At 41.5% G+C, this 22,203-nt stretch overlaps 1 protein-coding gene across 1 annotated transcript in view; it reads right to left on the reverse strand.

Moving 5' to 3' along the window:
- CARMIL1 (capping protein regulator and myosin 1 linker 1) overlaps window positions 1–22,203 on the reverse strand; it is a 135,162-nt gene that overhangs the window by 110,709 nt on the left and 2,250 nt on the right. The window contains exon 2 of the mRNA XM_028737553.2: window positions 18,840–18,937. Coding sequence (XP_028593386.2) covers window positions 18,840–18,937 — 98 coding nt within the window. The remainder of the gene's footprint in view (window positions 1–18,839; window positions 18,938–22,203) is intronic.

Genomic DNA, 22,203 nt, shown 5'->3' on the forward strand with positions numbered 1-22,203 from the left:
TGACAAATTATAACTTGAACCTCTGCACAATGAAAAATAATAAATTCTTTTTTTAAAAAAATGTAAAGCAAGCAGCATAACTAGGAATGATTAAATCATCATAAATACAGGCTGCAATCCTATTCCTAATGCCCCTGGAGTTGCTTTAGAGTAATTAGACTGGGAATTTCATTACTCTTTTAACTGGCTTACAATTAACAGGCCTATAATCCGCTTCTAATGGGCAGAAGCAGTAGTTGCCAGTCACAACATCCCACAGCAAAGCACTCAAGTTTATTGTACCTTGAGTTTCTATTATTTTTTAGTCTTTCAAATTTTATATAGCGAAAAACTATCCATCAAGGTGGCAGGAAGCAAGTATGCACCCGATGTTAGGCCTACTCAGAGTAGACTCATTAAAATTAATGGCCATGGCCAACTTAGAATAGATACTGTCAGGGAACGGCCATCAGCTCAGAGGCGAGAGGTGGAAGGGCAGTTGGGTTACAGGGAGCCTCCAAAGATCGTGAGAAGCAGCACTTCCTCTGCGGAGGAGGGAAGCCACACCTCCAGTGGGGAAGGGGCTCGGAGGATGCAAGGGAGAGACACAGCACTGAGCATGAACAAAGCGGGGGGGGGAGGCAGGTCCCCCTCTGCCCACGCCCTCTTTGCGCAGTCAGTTTATGCGCAGAGAGGGGAGGCGTAGGGTGGGGGTCAAAAGACTACTCTGCTGGGGAAAGTTTAAGGACCGCCCACTTCCAGATTCTGCTAGTGAGTGAGCAGACATGGAATTGAGTCGATCTGCATTGTGAACATTTTGGACAGATAATAAAGCCTTGAAAAGACCAATGGGGAGTCTTGCCTGTTTGCTCTCGATCAACCACGCCGGCACACATAACAGATACATTAAAATTAATTGACCTGGGTAAAACTTTGTTGGCTACAACCCAAAGCTTTTTAAATTTTTTATTGCATAGACTGTGCCAATGAGGTATGTCGCTGACCACAATATGAATCTGTTTCCGCACAGGACAAACTAGATGTGACAAAAGATGCATAATCAGAAAGCCCACCGTGGTCCTTTAATTAAAGAGCAGGAGGATTCTCCCCCCAAAACCACAACACACAGGGAGACCAGGTTTAACCCTCCCTCCCCAGCCACAATCCTGACAAGCTCCCCAGCCACTACCATTATTATTTTATCTGATGCATTTCCTGAGATCACATCCAGTTTGCTCATGAACATCTAAGCAGGCTCAGGTTACTCACTGGAAATATTGCTTCAATGGCAGCACTTTTGCTTTTCCACATACATGAATGGTTGCATTCATTCTTTACCCAGGAGAAAGTAAAGAGATGCGCTCAATTGGGCTAGAATCTAAACCCTCTTCCTGCTGCTAAGAACCCCTGAGTCAAGGAGAATCAAACATGCTCCTATCAGCAGAACCCCATCTTAAGTTCTGTGACAGAATGCGGGCAAGTAGCTGGCAGATAAATATTTTGTTAAAATATGCAGGCAGTACTCAGTGTTTGTATTCCACCAACATATGGACTGTAACACTTATTTTATGTTATGTTGTTGTTGCTGGAATATATTACCGAATCTCAGCTGTTGTAGAAATGCACATTTTAGAAACATAATTTTGAGGCTGCTATCCTTGGCATCCTGACTTGAAAATAAGTCTCTCTGACAGCAGTGAGACCAGGTGCTAACTCAGTAAACCTGGATTCGGCTGCAAGTCCATTATAACTTGTGCCTGCAAACTAGGCATATATTGGCACGTTCTGTTCTGCTTGTGGATCTGATATGGGAGGGAGGGCCAACAGCAGAAGCCGACGGAAGGCACTCTGTGCCGCTGAAGCCACCTGAGACTCAAGGGACAGCGATTGAATCCAGAAGGTTCCATGGGGCTGAGGGACATTCCCAAAGCATCACCCTCTGAAAATCACCATCAAAGTAGGACTGAAACCACCACAAAGCAGCTCCACCCAGCTCCAACAGCTACTCCAGAAGGATGTCATGGTTGATGGTATCAAAAGCTGCCGAGAGATCAAGGCGAATTAGCAGGGACACGTTCCCAACAGAGGTCATCGTACAGATTCTTATTCCCAAATTATTCTGCTGGTGATTAAGGTTTTTTTTAGCAGCTATACTTATGCTGGTTTTTACTTTGTTTATTTTGCAGCTTATTTTATTTATAATTGGTTTTGATGTTTCAAATGCTAAATTTTATTTTTTGTGTGTGTGCGTGTGTGTGTGTACAGTCGTACCCTGGAAGTCGAACGGAATCCATTCCGGAAGTCCGTTCGACTTCCAAAACATTCCGAAACCAAAGCGTAGCTTCTGATTGGCTGCAGGAAGCTCATGCAGCCCATCGGAAGCTGCAGAAGCCCCATCAGACGTTAGGGTTCCAAAAAAAGTTTGAAAAAGGGAACGCTCACTTCTGGGTTTTGATCGTTCGGGGGCCGAAACGTTCAGCAACTAAGCCGTTCAAGATCCAAGGTACGTGTGTGTGTGTGTGTGTGTGTGTGTGTGTGTATGCTCAGTCAAGAGGTAAAAATTTGGAGAAAATAAATGAAAAGAAAGCAAAGCCTCCCAGGTTGCTTTCAGCTCAATGATGGTTTGCATCCACCCAAAGACAGCTCAGCCCTCTAATAAAAGCCCAGCAGAGCAAGATGAAGCTTTCAACAGAGGGTAGAGGTGGAATAGGGAGGAGAAAGGAAAGTAGTGCTTTTAAATATTTTTTTATGGCCATGTCTGTGAGCCAGAAAGGTTATTAAGGTTTGGGGGGGGGGGGACCCAGAGACATTATTACAGAATATGTAATACAAAATAAAATTATATTACAAGTGGTTATACTTGGAATAGGTTCATATTCTTCCAGCAATGGTGTATGTGGGCAAACATTGTGAAAACGTAACAAAATCCCCCTAGCTAATGTGTTTATGAATATTTACACCTTGGGTTTCAGTGATGATCTGGATTATTAAACAACTAGGAATGGATGACTAATGTGTCTGGGTGGCTAGCCTACAAGATATGGAGTACAAAAAGAAAAAAAATATTAACTGTCCCTGCAGGGACAAGCAACGCACCAAGTTTTGGTTACCTGAGAACCAACACATTCTGCTGCTTTTCTCTATTTCCTTCTCAGTTTTCAAGTAAAAATCAGTTTCATTAGCAGAGCAAATCCTATACTCCAGAAGAGAGATATGCAGCCACTACTACACTGGCACAACGTCCATCATGGTTTTTTTGCTTATTCAACCCAGAACCAAAATGGAAAATTTGGGCACATCATGAACTTCACTGCACCTTGGTACACCATGAACGCCATCATAAACTGTCTAATAAACATCTACCAGATCAGTTAACTGCATGAATCCTGAGCAGTCATGTGAACAAGTTTGCCAATTCATAAGTGCAATAACTTCCTAAATTTGTAGCCTGGGGCCATTTCTCTCTCCCTCTCTCTCTCTATGTGACCACTCTGCTGTAAACATCTAAGGCCAATGAACTTGCATATGGGAGCACAGAGTAGAGTGTTATTAACCTCTTCTTGGGTACCACCATGCACCTCAAAGAACAGTAGTATGGCAAGCAGAAATGAAGCCAGTGGATCTTTTCCCTGTGACAGCATCTACAAAACAGGAAAAGCTTGTCTGGTGTATTTATCCCTCTCATACAGTGGCTAACATACACAAGCCCCAATAACTGGTAAAACAAGTGGGCATTATCCCATAATAAGCTTAGATAAGGACTCCTTACAAAGAGACCTTAAAAAGATACATATCTTAAAGTCTGTTTTTAAACTAAGGGTCAGTGCAGTAAAACAACAGTGAAATTCTTCACTCTTTTCAAGGCTATTTGCAAGAAGCAAGAAGCTGCAGTGTAAATAGAAGTTCCTGAAAGAACAAAAACCACAGAATGGAATGTGCTGACTGGCCAAGTAATAGCCTTTGAAATGACACTTTAATACCAGCAACATTGTTACCAAGCTTTCAGCGTTTTCCCGACTGGTTAGCAAAAATTTTGTTTTCGTGTAGCTTTAGTTATTCAATTAGGTCAGCCTTTAATGATGTCTAGTTGTTGTGGGAAGCAACCATTAAAAATGTAAATAATTTAAATTAATCTAAATGGATGACATTAATGCCCAAATATATACAGAAGTAGATTATGAATTTAAATAAATATTGCAAGCATACTTACTATATGGTACATTATTTCTACATTTTACAGCATGATCATCAAATGATTAAATATGCAGAGCTTATTAGTACAAACAAACAGTTATGATTTTCTGGGCAAGAAGATCAAGAGACGAGTGTAGAAATTCTTGGAAGATACTGGCAATACAGTCATCCCTCGAGTTGCGTTTGCTTCACGTTGCATTTTTTCATGTTATGAACATGGCAAACCTGGAAGTGTTTACTTCTGGGTTCACCACTTCGCGCATACGCAGGAGTGATCTGCGTGCTTCGCACATGCGCAGGAGCATTCTATTGTGTCTCTCTCACACACACACACAAAAGTGGCGCTCTACTTACTGACTTTTTGGGGTGCGAACAGCACCCCGGAACGGATCACGTCTATGAGTACAGGTACCACTGCATTGACACATTTCATTATGGCTTCAGGTCTGGTTTCAGAACCAAATCAGCCTTGGTTGCCCTGACAGAAGTCCTTTATCAGGCGAGAAATCCTGTTGCTCTTACTCCCATTTTTCAGTGACTTTTCATACCATTGGTCCTGGCATCCTCTTGGACCAGCTCTGTGGGATAAGAATTGGTGGCACTGTACAGTGGTGCCTCGCAAGACGAAATTAATTCGTTCCGCAAGTTTTTTCTTCTTGCGAGTTTTTCGTCTTGAGAAGCACGGTTTTCCATAGGAATGCATTGAAAATCAATTAATGCGTTCCTAGGGAAACTGCTTGCCAGGCTGGCGGTGCGGAGAAGGGCTTTTCTCCCCACCGCAAGCCTTCAGGACAGGTACGGGAACAGAGGGGAAGGCGCGCAGCGCTTTCCCTCTGTTCCTGGGGCTTGCGTGGGAGGAGGGTTTTTCCTCCCCACCGCCAACATTCAGAACAGCATTCTAAATGTTGGCGGTGGGAAGGACAACCCTCCTCCCACCCCAAGTCTTCAGGAAAGCCATCCGAAGCCGGGCGGCGGGAGGAGGCGTTCCCGCCCCGCCGCCCGGAATCGGAGCTTCGTTCCGAAGCCGGGCGGCGGGAGGAGGTCCGAGGACAGTGGGGAAGACGCGCTGCGCTTCCCCGCTGTCCCGGAGATTTCCCTATGGGCTTTCGTCTTGCGAAGCAAGCCCATAGGGAAATTCGTTTTGCGAAGCGCCTCCAAAACGGAAAACCCTTTTGTCTAGCGGGTTTTCCGTCTTGCGAGGCGTTCGTCTTGCGGGGTACCACTGTACTATGGTCCTATAGAATCACAGGTTCACAGAAGAGGGTAGCATTGAGAAACTGCCTTGTCAGGTACATCTACTTGAAACTGTTGGGAGTGCCTATCAGTAGTCATTGGAGGCATAGTAGCCTGGAGTGCTTTTTTCTGCTCCTGCTGGTACACCAATGACGGCTGTTCCTGGACAGGAATAGCCTGGCAACAGTGGTGCAGTGGTAATCTCTAGACTGGAATATTGCAATGTGCTCTATCCTTCAACCCTTGAGGTTGGTTCAGAAATTGCAACTGGTGTTGTAATCTTTCAGCCCGACTTTTGGCCAACTCTATATCAGCACATTTGTTAAACAGCGGTATATAAATGGAATAAATAAATAAATTTGATCCTGCACTTAACCATTTTATGATTTTATGGTGTTTTAATGAATTTTTAATTTGAGGTGCATCACCACAATATTTTATTATGAGCTGGGAGTTTAAGTATTTATAAGTAAATATTAAAAGAAAATTTAAAATAGATATCTCAAGCACATATCGCAGAAATGTATCAATAATCTGCAGCAACAGTAAATTTAACAAAGAAGAAGGAAAAGCAGCAGCAGCAATGGCCCATGTTCCTTTCACTAAAGGGAATATTCACAACAGCCACACTGCTTCCAGTTTCTCTTCAGGTACAACACAGTGTATGTTCAAAAAAGAAAGGCCCTTTATCTCCAAACTTGTCCTTCACCAAGTCAGTAGAATTCCTCAAAAAATAGAGATTAGGAGCCCATGCAGACACAACACTCCATGCTCCTTAACAATGTTTAATTGTTAGCGCAATGGCTGTCTCTCTCAGTAGAAAATCTGCTCTACATTCCCCCACTGTTTAGGGTTATTCTGGCATCTCTATTCATCACAGCTACTGCTAACCAAGGTCTGCTTTTAACCAGAACTTGAAACATGGCTCTGCTGAGTGTGTGTGTGTTAATTTAAGGGTGGCACCAAGGAAAATTTTAACCTGAACGATCTACCGGGCCATATTTATTATTGTTGACCTCAGAAGTCAAAAATTTCCTATCCTTTCTTTACAAACAACAGCAATTGAGAAAATAGTAAGGTTGCAAAAGATTAAAAACATGTATTAAAATGTAGCTTTAGATTATTACCCACTCAATTTCAAACATGTTTGTGCACACTACTCATAGCAAATACTGCCTGTGTTTCTGAAATACGCCACCATAGCCCTGAAATGTATTTCCTGCAATGTTTTCATTCATATTTATACACATATACTTTGCCATTATTGGTGCCAGTAGAATTTGACTTACAGGCCTAGACACAGGGAGGTCCAAAACAACTGCTGAAGACAGAAGCCCAGAATGGCGAAGCAATCAGGGCTGATACCAGTTTGTTTTGTTTTTAACATTTAGATGCCAAAGCCAAAACTCCAGTGAGAGTGGGGAAATGAATACCAGAGGTGTCCCCAGTTCCTCAGTCATTCCTTCACTGTACAACACATGTCTTCATAATTCAAAAAAGAAAAAGGGATCCATTTGGGCTTTTCCACTGTTGCCTCGAAACTGGGAGGATAGCTGAACAGCCAGGTCTAAGGACAACCTGCCTAGGAACCCCTCAAAGCAAGTCAGTTCTGTGGTTTATGTCACCATCTCTATCCTATTCTTAAATCAACGTTCTCTTTCAAAAAGTAGCAATGTCAAAAAGAAATCTACACAGAGTTCAAGAACTCTATTCCAGAGCTTAGATCATCCCCACTCACAGCTGAGTCAGCAGCTCCTCTGGAGCATGCCACAGCAAATAAGCAGCTTAGATCACCACGTAATGAAGTCCTCAGGTGAAGTCAGGTTGCCAAAAGGAATTTTAAAAGAAACCACATTTAATTTAAGGCACATCCTGCTGCTGTCAGTAGTTTGGACAGTATGAAGTGATGAAGCAGGGGAATTTACTCTATAGGAAAAAGGAAGTGTGGAGAGCCCGAGATTAGTACAGCAACCTAACACATTGGCCTGGATTACACAACATGGTAAGGCCAACTATGGCAAGCTCCTCCCTGGTCTTCTAAACTTCCACATCACCCTGAGCTAAGGCACCAGGTTGGGAAAGCCTGTCTAACAGATGAGCAAAGACAAGGCAATTATAAAAGTTTTAAAGTTGATTTAAATTGTTTTTAATGCTGTAACCCACCCTGGGATGTTAGGGTAAAAATAGAGAAATAAATAAACAGCTCTGCTTGCAAATGCCTTGTTGTGTTCCTCGCGGCAATTTCCTACCAACCAAGGTTAGCTTAATGTGCACTAAAGCTGAAGTCATTAAAGGTGAATAAACACATGAAGTGACTGCAGCATTAAGTGATAACTAGCATGGCAGACCACATACAGGCAACAATTTCAGCCACACTATCTGCATTTCGTGTGGGGTAAAGCTCTCATTGCCACATATAGCAGGAACTGGTACTGCATTTACCCCAGGAAACTGACTTGTTTGAATTGGTTTTGTGGAACAGCTTAAAAACCTACAAGTGCCTTTTTCACGTCTAATTTCATAGTGATTCAAGACCTGCTGGTACAAGTGATACACAAGTCATTTATCATTTAACTCCTTTTATCCTTTCTTCTTTAATACCTTTTGCTGGCACTTTTATAATCCAGATATAAATCCTCTACGACTGCCTGCAATTTGAAATGTTAATGTTGCAAACCAACATTCCAGAAGCAGAATTTGTGCCGAATGCTCGGCACACACTGTTAGCACTAGGTAATCAAGATAAAGCAAGTTTTATTTCTTTAAAGCTCATTGTTTAGTTTTTATAGGGTTCATCTACTTGGCACTTATGAGATACCTAGTTTTCAAAGGCTGCTCTTTTCTGGCTTGGCCATTAAAAAAACACAAAAAACAACCACCACTATTGAGTCCATTTGTTTCATTCCTGCCAAACATCTGACAAAACATGAGCCAGTCCTTCCTGTTTATGCCCTAGGAAAAAGTCAGTTCTAACAGTGTAGCCCTTCAGAAATGCAGGGAGGTGCAGAATGCTGTGTGTGTACACTCATCCCTCTGGCAAGCCCATGTTGTATTTCATCAGTTTCTGCAAAAGTGTACTTTAGAAAAAGAGCCAAGTGTCTGAACGAAAACTGAGATGTCAGAAATTCTTACTTAGGGACAACATTTCTCCCCTCTTTTCCTCAAAGCCAGTACATATTTCTATCAAAAGATAATCAAGCTCCTATTTTACTATACCGCATTAGGTAAGCAGACAGTCGTCGTCTCCCCAGTTGTTAATACAAAAAGGGAAGAACACATCAGAAGGTTATAGAGACCATCAAGTATCTCCTTCCTATTAAGAGGATATTAGTAATATATATATTACTATTACATATCATCATCATCATCATCATCATCATCATCATCATCATCATCATATAAGAGAATGTTACAGATGGGTAGCCGTGTTGGTCTGCCATAGTCAAAACAAAAAAATTTTTTTCCTTCCAGTAGCACCTTAAAGACCAACTAAGTTAGTTCTAGGTATGAGCTTTCGTGTGCATGCACACTTCTTCAGATTCTTCAGATATAAGAGAACATTAGTAATATATCCAGAGATGCAGGTGGCACTGTGGTCTAAACCACTGAGCCTAGGGCTTGCCAATCAGAAGGTGGGCAATTTGAATCCCCGCCCCAGGGTGAGCTCCTGTTGCTCTGTCCCTGCTCCTGCCAACCTAGCAGCTCGAAAGCATGCCAAAGTGGAAGTAGATAAATAGGTACCACTCCAGCGGGAAGGTAAACGGTATTTCCATGCACTGCTCTGGTTTTGCCAGAAGTGGCCTAGTCATGCTGGCCACATGACCCAGAAAAACTCTGCAGACAAATGAGCAAATATTTCAAGTGGGAAGCCATCCCTCAACATCAGTTACTCAAAACAGATGTCTGGAGGAAATACACGCCCTTAGATGATCTATTCCTATTATGTTAATTTAAAAATCAAGGGCATGACCCAGAAACAAAATACTGTCAATGAAGCTTTAACCAGAGCCCAAGCAGTCACCAGCATAAATGGCAAAAAAAGAAAACACACATGCTTTTAAAAGCCCATCAATTCTGACATGCAAAGAGGTCAATAACATTTTTGAAATGTGTATTGACAAAGTATTCTCTTGCCACTGTAAACCAAAAACCCTCACTTCCTTTCCCCACCCCCCGAGTTTTCAGTCTTCCCTTTATAACATAAAAACCTGAGGTGTCTATAAAATGAAAGTTATGCAATCATGTAAGGGCTGAAAAAATCTGGGAAATGGAGGTTGGGAGGAATATGCCCCATATTTATCTACAAACCTCAAAAGTTGCTACACCAAACTGATACAGAATGATACAGAACAGTTGTGGGAGAGACAGAATATTCAATACAAAGAAAGTGAAGGCATACTGAAAGAGGATGTTAGGGTGAGGTCTTTAGAATTGTCATTAAATGCCCTATATGCAATTATTTATTTATTGTTTCATTTATATCTTGCCCTTCCTCCAAGGAGCTCAAGGTCATATTCACAAGGTCTTTGTTTGATATGCTTTCGCCATACAGATTTCTATGGGGCAACTACACTGGAGGAAATGAAACAGGTTTAAGGACTACTATATATCCGAAACAGCTTGGTCAGCCATCATACTTCAACTATTTGCATTTTGAATCAGAGATTATTCAAGTCAAAGCTTGCCATTTAAGGAAATTAGCAAGGTGAGGAAAAAGGGGTAGGGGGAGAACTCTTCTGTAAATGACTGCTCTAGCTTCTAATCAGAATAATGATTTTACCAAGGCTCTCTCCACTGCTTTGGGGAAGCGATGCTGAAATAATGCATCGTCTTGTTTTTCCCTTAACTGGGCTCTTTACTTGGAAAATGCTGGACATTAAAGCTCTAACTAGCCATGCAAAGTCACATATGCCTGACATCATGTCTAAAGAGAGTCACCTAATGCAAACACCATTTCAAGGATCCAGAGCAAGTGCTGCAGCAGCATACTAACACACACAGGCTTAGACACACATTCGGTTTAGATACAACATCAGATGCATGCCCCAGCATCATGTTTAAAATCCGCTTGCTAACTTGGGATTACAAGTAGAAGATAGTTGTTGCAGCAGTTGCAATATCTCACAAAGGCACGATTTCCCCCTCTAGACCTATTAATTAAATCCAAACCGCACCTCAAACATAACCTTGGCCAAATTACAATGTAACACAGACTCCTATATCCACTGGAAAATTACAAAATGAATCTCTTTCATGCAGTGATACAGACTTTGCAAGATGTCTTTTTAAATCAATGCCCCACGTGTACTGTACTAGAAAATCAAGTAAGACCTTCAATGTTATCTGGAAACTTCAAATGGTACAAAGTGTCACTACCAAAAACTAGAAAGTACTGTTTAATTTGCACAGATTATCTGGACTCAATTTACTGTGTTTTTCTTTCTTTCTTTCTTGCATTAAAGTTGCAAATGCCTTGGGACCCAAATACGTAAAGAGCCCACCTGTACATTGTTCCACACCTTTTTCAACATCGGAGGTCTTAGGCCAAGTGCCTCAACTAACATCTGATGAGATCATGGCCTTCTCAATTACTGTGCCAACTGTATGGAATGCCCTCCCGAGATACTGTGTGTTTCGAATGCCAGGTTAAAAAACAAACAAAACCCTGGCTCATCAAGAGGACCTTTTGGGATTAGTTGCCCTTTGTGCTTGGTTCCTCCTGGTGCACTAGGGTTTGTTTTCACTTTTTAACAAATTGCTTCTTGATGTTTCCGCTCTTGCTATGGCGATTCTGTGTACTGTTTGCGGCTTTGCATTTGTTGAAAGATAATGCAGGATACAGATTTTAATAATAAAACGATTAATTTGCTTCATACTGCCACGGACAGAAGGCAATCCCTTCTTTTATCTGTTAACACTATCTTATGGTGGCAAATCTAGTTTTACTAAAAGTAGAAATTAAGAAACACACACACACACACACCCCACAAACACTACTAATATTATTATTTTATTTCTGATGGCGCCTAAAAGCTAAGAGAGAGCAACTTGCCTAAGGCCATGAGTTCATGGCAGAGTAAGGATTTGAAACAGAGATTTCTAGGTTTATTGCTCAGTCTCTTAGCCACTTCTGCTACATAAAAGACAGGTGTGATGCAACTAGGTACAAAGAATGCTCACAGATTGTCCTCCCAGGCATTTGATGGGAGTATGATAAGAGGGCTGATGGCCTACTGAATTGAAATGTTCTTGCTAATAAAGTCCTGTTGTTCTTTTTAGTGTGTGTGTTCTTTTTGTGGATGAATAAAATGAGTTTTTATTGGAATGTATTTCATTTCATGCTATGCCTTTTTTTTTTTTACTCTTAACCCTGTTAGTCGCTTAGAGACTTCTCTGTAGTAAGTGATGAATGTCAAGTAACCACAATTGTCTCAATTTCTGAATAACCAAAGGAAAAAGATGAGGGGAACTATCCAAAAGAACGTGGCATCACAAACTTGGGGGGGGGGGCGGACAGAAGGAAAGACAATAAGTTAAAGATGCTTCTCCTGGAATTTGAGAAGAACTACTACTAACCCATCTCGTTCTTAATATGGGAGGAGGGAAGTAAGAGTGAAGTGCAAAGTTCAATGGCACTTGTAAAACAAAGCAGTCCACAGTTCTCCCTCATACCTAAAAGCCCGCCTCCTCCTCAGCATCTCATCATGATAATGACAGGTCATGCAGGGTAGTTTCCTGACAAAGTTATAACAGCATGGCTTCACCCCAGTTCTGGAAGACTGCCATGCTGACAGTCTGCTAAAGGTCAAGGTTAGGCACTTTCTGAAACACACTTAAGTATTTATTTAAGTAGGACTCATGGCCAGGGAGAGGCACAGAAGAATTTTGTTTGCATCCATTGTTTTAATTTTCTTACATTTCTATAATCAAATACGTTTTTCCCTTGTCATTCACTTATAGAAGAGATGGAGATCATAACTAAGAAGAGATGCAGTTTTAAGTGCGAGTGGGATAAATATGGAATTGAAGAGGACGAAAGAGAGGAATGATGTGTGACTTCCAACAAGTATTGCAAGATCTTGCTTGTTTTGAAACAAGCCAAAGCCACAGGACTTTATACACAAGAAGTATCTTTTAAAATATGGATACGCTGGGTGCTATTTTCCACAAACACAAAGTTTGTAGAAGTTTTCTGTCCTGCTCCTGACTTATCTGCATGCTTCTATTTCCTTTTACCATGTTAAAATTAGTTATCATGCCAGGAAGGAATCCTGAAAGAGCATGACAGTTTTCCTTAGCCCTGCCGAGCACAGAGCAAGAAGTTACTCATGGCACTGAGAGGAAACTGATGACGGTGAGGGAAGCAGCCCAGGGTGAGTACTGCAATTTTTTTAAAAAGCTATTATATAAACAAATAAACAGCAAGTAAGCACATTATAGGAGGGACGCGGGTGGCACTGTGGTTTAAACCACAGAGCCTAGGACTTGCCGATCAGAAGGTCGTGGTTCGAATCCCCACCACGGGGTAAGCTCCCGTTGCTCGGTCCCTGCTCCTGCCAACCTAGCAGTTCGAAAGCACGTCAAAGTGCAAGTAGATAAATAGGTACCGTTCTGGCGGGAAGGTAAACGGCATTTCCGTGTGCTGCTCTGGTTCGCCAGAAGCGGCTTAGTCATGCTGGCCACGTGACCCGGAAGCTGTATGTCGGCTCCCTTGGCCAATAAAGTGAGATGAGCGCCGCAACCCCAGAGTCGGCCACGACTGGACCTAATGGTCAGGGGTCCCTTTACCTTTAAGCACATTATAATTATGAAGTGAATAGCAGCATTGAGTTAATGGCCAAACAGCCAAGAAAGCTCCAGTGTATTACACCTTCGCAAGTTCTGCACTGACTGCCATTTCGCCCCCAAACCAAGTTCCAGATCTTAGTATTAGTGTATAAAGTCCTTAACAGCTTGGGACCAGTTTACCTGAGGGACTGCCTTGCCCCCTGTGTCTACTTGATCCCTTCAATCTGCTGAACTTGCACTCTTGTAAGAATGTTTGCTCTAAATCTACAGGAAGTTGAGCTTTCAATGTGACATCACCTATGCTCTGGGAATCCCCTGCCTATCAACCTTAGTCAGACCCCTTCATTATGTTGTTTTATAAGCCTGCAAAAAACTTGTTTCAGCAAGCCTATCTGGACATGTAAGAAGTTATGTATATCTGCTTTAAATCTTGCTGATTTTATTTGTTATATAATTTAAGGGTTCTTTGATTAAGCAGTATATACATTCTTCAAATTAAAAAGAAGTAAGCCAAATGATTAAAATAAAAGCTAGATTGTGGTGTTACAATTCAAGTTTGAGCTGACCAGCACAATCCTAACAGATATGTCAACTTCGAGAATTTACCCAAGGCCAAACAAAAACAGCAATGAACTGAAAATAACTTCCAGAAATAAGAAAGGGAGAAAACAAGTTGCTAATGCTAAAACACTTGGACAGAATGTCCTCTACTGTGGAATAGCAGAGAAAGTATTCTCTAAACATCATTGATCATCAAAAAGGCTGCCAACTGTAGTTGAAAAGAGAAGTACACCACTTCAAGGCAGTATTTAGCTGTATTTCCCACCTATTCACCCACATTTAAATTCATCCATCACTCTCACAGAGTATATCAAATCAGAATGAACATTTATCAAACTGATACAGGCCTCCCTAGACAGTATGCACAAGACACTAAGCCAGAGACCATAATTGTCAGTAAGTTCATAAGGCATTTTAAAGACTTTGACAACCTTCACTGTTGATTTTCTTCTCACTTTGCGCTTCTACTTTTTTCAGCTCAAAGGTTCTTCCAAATGTCCCAAACGGTTAACAATTCTTCCTGAAGAATCTTGCTCCATATGAATTTACTAGTCACCTAATAGTCTGCCAACCAAACTTTCTACAAACACCTAGCGGTCTGAATCCTTGTGCTTTAATTTCTAAGCATTCCCTTAAAAGGTAAAGGGACCCCTGACCATTAGGTCCAGTCGTGGTCGACTCTGGGGTTGCGGTGCTCATCTCGCTTTATTGGCCAAGGGAGCTGGTGTACAGCTTCTGGGTCATGTGGCCAGCATGACTAAGCCGCTTCTGGCGAACCAGAGCAGCGCACGGGAACGCCGTTTACCTTCCCGCTGGAGCGGTACCTATTTATCTACTTGCACTTTGACGTGCTTTCAAACTGCTAGGTTGGCAGGAGCAGGGACCGAGCAACGGGAGCTCACCCCGTCGTGGGGATTCAAACCGCCGACCTTCTGATCGGCAAGTCCTAGGCTCTGTGGTTTGACCCACAGCACCACCCGCATCCCTTATCCTTCCCTTAATTTAAAGACAGGTGCATTTACAGATTTTGATGAAGATATGTATCAGAGTGCTGACTGAAACATGGTACATTCTTGTTGTGGAGGCCATTAGCTTGAACAGTGCCACAGAGAAGTACTTTCTATCAGAATTGTGATGTTAAGGTCCCTCCATATGCGATTTAGCCAAATTAAGTCCAGTAACGTCTGCTGTACTTGGTGGCTGGTGCTAGCACGAAAATCCTGCATTCACACATGTGACATTACAGTCATTCAAGTTATCAGGGATGACATGGAAACACTGAATACAATTGCACTAATAATACCAATTAGAAGACACTTTCAAACAACATTGAGCACTGCCGCATGGAAGTGCTTTTTCACAATCTCCATTTGGGGCCTCACTGTAACATTTAAGTCATTTAGCATTAGCAACCTTTGCGTGGCTCGACTCCAACACAGCTGTCTTATAATATATTCATGTTGGTTTTGTTCCATAACCAAATCCCCACTTCTACTTAAGGTTGTTTTTATTTCCCTGAGTTAAATAGATCGTGACTTTGAAAATTAGTTACCAGGAGTGCTTTCCCTAAGGAGTAAAAAAACAGCACACTGGGCTTTACCAAAGCCATGTCAGAAGCTAACTGTTGAGATTAAACAAACTGGGAGTGAAAGCAAGACCTAGCAGAGTATGAAAACTAGAAGAAGAAGAAGAAGAAGAAGAAGAAGAAGAAGAAGAAGAAGAAGAAGAAGAAGTGCTGAATGTCTAAATAAACCAAATGATTGCAAATAGTACGTGAGGATAAAATCTTTCATTGGGGACACTGTGAAGTAGATTAGCTACAGAACTTAGAAACAACCCAATATTCATTTTCCTCTTCTCCCAAATTTATGTGAATGTTTAGAAAGTCAAAATCTACAAAAAAGTAACCCTAAAAATCAACTATTAAGAATTCGAGCTGCAATCCTACAAATACTTGCCCCCATCACCATGTCCTATATTCAAGCTACACAGAAGTTGCCATTTTGTAAATAGATCAGTGAAAATAATTTATTTGTTACATTTATGTAGCACCTTTCCTCCTGCAATGTGAGGCACCTAGGGCCATTCAACCAAGTAGATTCCTGTTCGGAATTTCTTAATGAAGCAGTCCAAGTTAATGAATAACTCCAAGCTATTTTTGACCTCAAAATAAGAAAACAGAAAGCAGAAGGCAGTGAATTGCCATTAGCATGAGGGTGATCCTTACTTTTTTGTCCAAGATGTTTAAAAATGTTTAAAAACCTTAGAAATAACCTGAAAGCATATGTTACTTGGAGTTTCGTTTACGCATTGCTCATAATGCCAGAATGTAGACATTCTGGGGCACTAAGATAACACTCTTAAACTGGCACTTGGACTCAACCCTCAACATTAGCCTTAATGTAACTTAGGATCCCTATAGGTAGCTACTTTTATGAGGGCTAGTCCACAGGGAAGATGCCCGCGCCATGCTAAAAACACAGTTTAGTGTGACATAAAAGAGTATAAGTAAGCCTCAAGGTCACACACTCTGGAAGAGTTTACTTAACTACACTTTGTGCAAACTGAAGAACTATGGTTAACATCACATACCATTTTGTTTAACACAAATCAACTTGCATATGGAAAGTCAAGAATTCTCCAATATATTCATTTACAAAATATGTACACTTCAGTCAATAACAGTGCACACCTTTAAACTGCTGCCTTTCTATGCAAAATACAAAGAAACAGAACTTTCCTAGTTGACACTTCTTGACAAATAAAAGCAGCACTTTAATTATAAAGTAAAGGTAAAGGTACCCCTGCCCGTACGGGCCAGTCTTGACAGACTCTGGGGTTGTGCGCCCATCTCACTCAAGAGGCCGGGGGCCAGCGCTGTCCGCAGACACTTCCGGGTCACGTGGCCAGCGTGACATCGCTGCTCTGGCGAGCCAGCACAGCACAAGGAAACGCCGTTTACCGTCCCGCCAGTAAGCGGTCCCTATTTATCTACTTGCACCCAGGGTGTGCTTTCGAACTGCTAGGTTGGCAGGCGCTGGGACCGAGCAACAGGAGCGCACCCCACCGCGGGGATTCGAACCGCCGACCTTTCGATCGGCAAGCCCTAGGCGCTGAGGCTTTTACCCACAGCGCCACCCGCGTCCCTACTTTAATTATACACATGGTTTATAGTCTAATGAACAGTGCCCATATTTTGTACTTGGACACCCATAGCAGAATTAGCAGTGAGAACTGCAAAAGGGTGATAAGGAAATGTGAAAACACTAAACTTTAGCTTGTTTTCCAGTGTCCAATAGAAATGCAATGTATCAACTATATCATCTAGCACCAATAACAGCAATAATTTTGTGCAAGTCAAAAAGTCACTCACATTCTATTATGTGAATGAACTGATCAGTTAAATGAATAAATTTTTTTAAAGACAAAAAATTCTCCATCAGTCAACATGCATATTCCAGACCTAAAGTAGGGAGAATGCAAGGTGTAGAATTTAGGGCCATGATTTTTTTGGAGAGAGGGAAGGAAGGAAAGAGGGAGAGGGAGAGATCCTTGCAGAGACACTGCATATAAGATACTTCAAATTCTTTAAGTAGCTGATCCGAGAAAGAGGTATGGCATTTATTAATATCACTAATGCTCAGTAAGTATGCGTCAAATGAAGAAAGCAATCAAATTGTTCATAGGGGAGTGAGCATTTAACACTTTTTTGAACACAAGCTTACTGCTTCTTGCCTGCATCTGATATGCATAAGCTGGCAGGAAATCTTTCAAGTCTATGACAGCTGTTGTGTTACAATACATCAGGCTCAGAAATATTCCACGAATCTGATAGTCATAATACAAACTGCTTTCTGCTGACAGCCTGTTCTCCTTCACACCTATGTAAACACATATACACATTGCGGAACAAAATTTCAAAACTGTTGTTCTGGAGGAATCAATTTTGCTGTTGTGCACAACTGAATATCAAAATCAACTGCCCATCTGCTTGATCCTTTTAAAAAAAAATAATCAAAGTAATTAACCTGAAGAAATGAAAGAGTAATTTTTTCCTGCACAAACCTACAGGTAGGATTATGTAAATTTCGCAATCCTAATTCATGTTCCCATCAATTCGCACCGGGCACAAAATTAAACCAACAATATGGGCTCTCTTTTTGCCTTTTTAAAAAGTAAGTTTTAAGACATTAAGAATATTTTTAAAACCCTTCAAAATGTGGACAAAGCCTGGTGAGAGTTCTGAAGCTGTAGGCTAAGCATTATTTTCAGTAGTTAAGGGGTAGAACTTCAATGTTCCCTCCCTAACATTTTACACTGAACATGTTGCTCCCAAAGCCTCCAAAACCCCATCTAGTACACATAATTTTAAATTATTTGAATTATTTAGAGAGTTCCTCTGTGCAGACTTTGGCAAAGGAAGGGGAAATATTTGGGAAGCGTTCCCTCTGTTTTGTACTCTTTCGACAGAACTCAAGCACCATATTGGCAACTTCCCACGCAAGCATGCCTGCATGAACATACTGTAGATATCTGTCTTTATCTGCTGTACTCTTAACTTGATAACACTAGGCACAAATCTAGATTTGTCAGGCCTCCAAATATCCTCTAGCAAGAGCCCATGATCAACATGACTGTCCCCTCTCCCAAGTGGGAGAAGTTTCTAACAAGACAGAGCTTTGAAACAGGCAAGGAGAGAAACCCATTGCTTCTGCCTTCCTGCTACCATGATTACAGAACGCTCTTCCTTTCCCCTACTTCTCAGGTACACACACTGAGAACCTGCAACAGGCATGAAGTCGGGGCGGGGGGGGGGGGCGGGCGGGAGGTTACATGCCAGTTTTCCTTCACCCGAGCTGTACAACCAAACTCTTTTCTTTCTGCCCCCATCCCCCTACAACTACAATACAGAGGAAATGAGAAACTTTAAAAGCCAGGCAACTTTTTCAAGAAGAGGAGCAAGAATCTAGCAAACCCAGTTGGTGGGCCCCTTCATTGAAATTTAGAGAACATAATTTCTGAGGGCTTGGAATAACTTGTTCAACATGAAGAACATTGTCATCAGGGCAAAGGAGCGTACTTACCAATATTTTGTTATCCACTTTGTCGCTCTTGACTTCTAGCTTAACTTTCTTCTTCACTGAAATTTTTATCTTCCTCCCAATCACATCCTTGACACTTTCTGAAATAGTGAAGAATATAAAATTGCTTTCACTGTTAAGAAGTAAGGTAAATATGAAATTATGCTACTATTATACTGCCAAGCAATGCTCTTGTTTCCAAATAAACTTAAATGACTAAACTAAATGTTTCCACTGTTCTTAGTAAACAGTCAAACCACACATGCCTATGATTCTCTACTGCACTTTGGAAATCTGCACTCCTTTGTCGTTGAGCATTAGGTAAATAATACATTGTAAACAAAGAAAAGTCTAAAGAGGAAAGCATAGGTTTACTTCCTCCTCTTACCAGAGAAAGACATCTATGAACTAAGGTAATCAGATACTGAGGCACTCAAATGTTTGATCTCATTCATATTCACAGCAGGCTCTCACATTTTGGAAGTCAAATAATGCAGGTAAGATCCAGTGCCTTGTAAATGCAAGCTGTGTCACCCCCTAGATTGCAACATCAAAACAGTTCTATGTGTTCTTATCTGAGAGCTGTAGAATGGCCTCTCCAAAACATAGAATGGATCTCAGTCTAGGAGTTCAGTCTCCTAGGGCCTGTGTCGTAGTACCTTGAAAAGGAGTCTCACAAACAGGATGCATCTCCATCCCCTGAAGTACTCATGAAAGTATGCAAGTTGCAGGCAGACTACAGTACTACAGTACAGTACTGGTACTTAAAGTGCAAGTATGGAATCCTCTTAGAGGAACATTCCTGGTTTAGCACTGAAGTACAAAACCAAATGCAAGGAAAGCTGCCATGCTGATACACCCTTAAAAAACTATGCTGAGCTCACTTCTCATACCATTTGTCACTGGTCTCAACCAACCTCATTCTCAATTTCACACATTTTTATCACTCTCTGCAAGGACCAGACCAGAACCAGTCATCCAGGGCTGGATTTAGGAGCATAAGACTGTCTCGAGACACCAGATTTGGGGGTGGGAAGGGGAAACAATTTGTCACAAGCTATCTACTCAACAGCCAAAGCAAGTACTACAAACAGTTCAACTTCACTTATAAAGCTCTCACAGCATGGCTAGTGTTGTGGTAATGTTCTTTTGTTTCCATTACTGGATAATTTTTAGCATCTGTGGCCATTTAAACAATGTGCAAGCAGTTGTGGTCAGATCCATGTGTACAAGTCGATCGTCTTAATATTAACAGGGATAAGTAACTTATGCAAATCAAGTACTGAAGTCATGGAATAGACTATAAAGCTAGGTATATTCAAAAATTGAAGGGGGGGGGGGCATCAAAAGGTCCTCATTTGGTCTGAAGCTGGCCTGCAGACAACATGGATACCACCATCATTGTTGCTGCACATGCTCAACACACAATCCAAGATGAAAACGCCTTTAGAACACAAAGATGCCGCCATTTTGCACGCCCATCAGTAAACAAGATAGCAGCAGCCACAGTTCAATGTGGTTAACTAAAAATTCATCTCCTAGGAAAGACTTTGCAGCAATACCCATTAAAATACAGTAACATGTTGCCAAAGATACTGCAGGTTTTTCTCTTTGACATCTGGTGGGAGGGTGTTCCACAGGGTGGGTGCCACTACCAAGAAGGCCCTCTGCCTAGTTCCCTGTAACTTGGCTTCTTGCGGCGTGGGAACCGCCAGAAGGCCCTCGGCACTGGACCTCAGTGTCCAGGCTGAATGATGGGGGTGGAGATGCTCCTTCAGGTATACTGGACCGAGGCTGTTTAGGGCTTTAAAGGTCAGCACCAACACTTTCAATTGTGCTTGGAAATGTACTGGGAACCAGTGTAGGTCTTTCAAGACCAGTGGTATGTGGTCTCAGCGGCCGCCCCCAGTCACCAGTCTAGCTGCCGCATTCTGGATTAGTTGTGGTTTCCGGGTCACCTTCAAAGGTAGCCCCACATAGAGCGCATTGCAGTAGTCCAAGCGAGAGATAACTAGAGCATGCACCACTCTGGCGAGACTGTCTGCATTAGGTTTTATACATTTAAATATATGCTATTATGTTTTCATGACTATCTTCAAACAACTTAACTAATGCATCTTGGTATCATGTCTCTTATAACACATTAACCTACAGTGCAGAACAGCAAGGTATCACTGCTGCAAGATGATCCACCCAAAGTACTAAGGCACCTGCACTAACTGAAACTGGAGGAAATGTTGATCCACCCTGAAGACATAGGAATACCTTCAAGAACACACAAATGTGTATGATCAAGCTTTAATTCTGAAAGCTGACAGATGTTAGGGTAAGTCATATTATATTAAATGTAACATCTAATTTATGTTTACAATAGAAGACAGCTCACCTTTGTTTTCCTGGATGGGCAATGCAGCCTAATAACTCATTATATACAAATCTATGCAAGTGTCTGCCTTTCTAGACATTATATCCATCTAGAAGTTGGCAACAAATGATTCAAATATACCTGATAGTTCAAAATATTGTTATTTTTATATCCAACTCTTCCCCACCCCTCTATCAATGGGTAAGCTTCTTTACCCCCATTATGTGCATAAAAAGAAACAAGCAGATTTCTTTTCTGGCGTCCTACAGTAACCAAACCAAGATGCTCCTGCACTATTTACCCATGCAACTATAACTCTTTTCCTATCCAAATATTCAGAATCATTACATACATGACGAATTTAACTATCTATGCACTGCCAGACATTGTGTCAAGACATTGTTGAAGTATGCATTATTTGCACAGCGAGTAATAGTGTCGTTTATTCAAAGGAGGTGATAAAGCAGTTGAGAAACGTAACATATATATATATATATATATATACACACACACACACACACACAGTATAGGTAAACAGTTTGAGGGATCCATTTGTGTGTCACATTCTAGCACAGTAAACAAAATCCAGAGCAGAGCTGTACAGGTGAGGATTCTTAATAGACTCCATTGAGTAATATGGGTCAACAAAACAAATGGGTTGCAATCTGGTACACGTTTGGCACCAAATACTGCTGCTAGGATCTGGCTATCTGATTTCACCAGGGTAATATTAGTGGATGGTCTAAAGTTATTAATCAGGATTACGTGCAATAGCGCCTTCATTTCCTTTTCGTGCTCCTCCACACAGTATAATTTTTTTCAAACCGTTTCTTTTCAAGTGCATTTGTAGAAGACTAAATAACATATGCAGGTAAAGCTAAAAGGATTGCCCTCAGCTTATGCCCAGCTGTTTCAAGAAGCAGCCATCATATATGTACTTGCATTAGCAGTAAGGAGATTAGAGGAAGAGGAGCAGTGAACGGTGGATAGTCAAGATAAAAA

Source organism: Podarcis muralis, chromosome 8, assembly GCF_964188315.1.
Source record: "Podarcis muralis chromosome 8, rPodMur119.hap1.1, whole genome shotgun sequence".
Lineage (NCBI taxonomy): Eukaryota > Metazoa > Chordata > Lepidosauria > Squamata > Lacertidae > Podarcis > Podarcis muralis.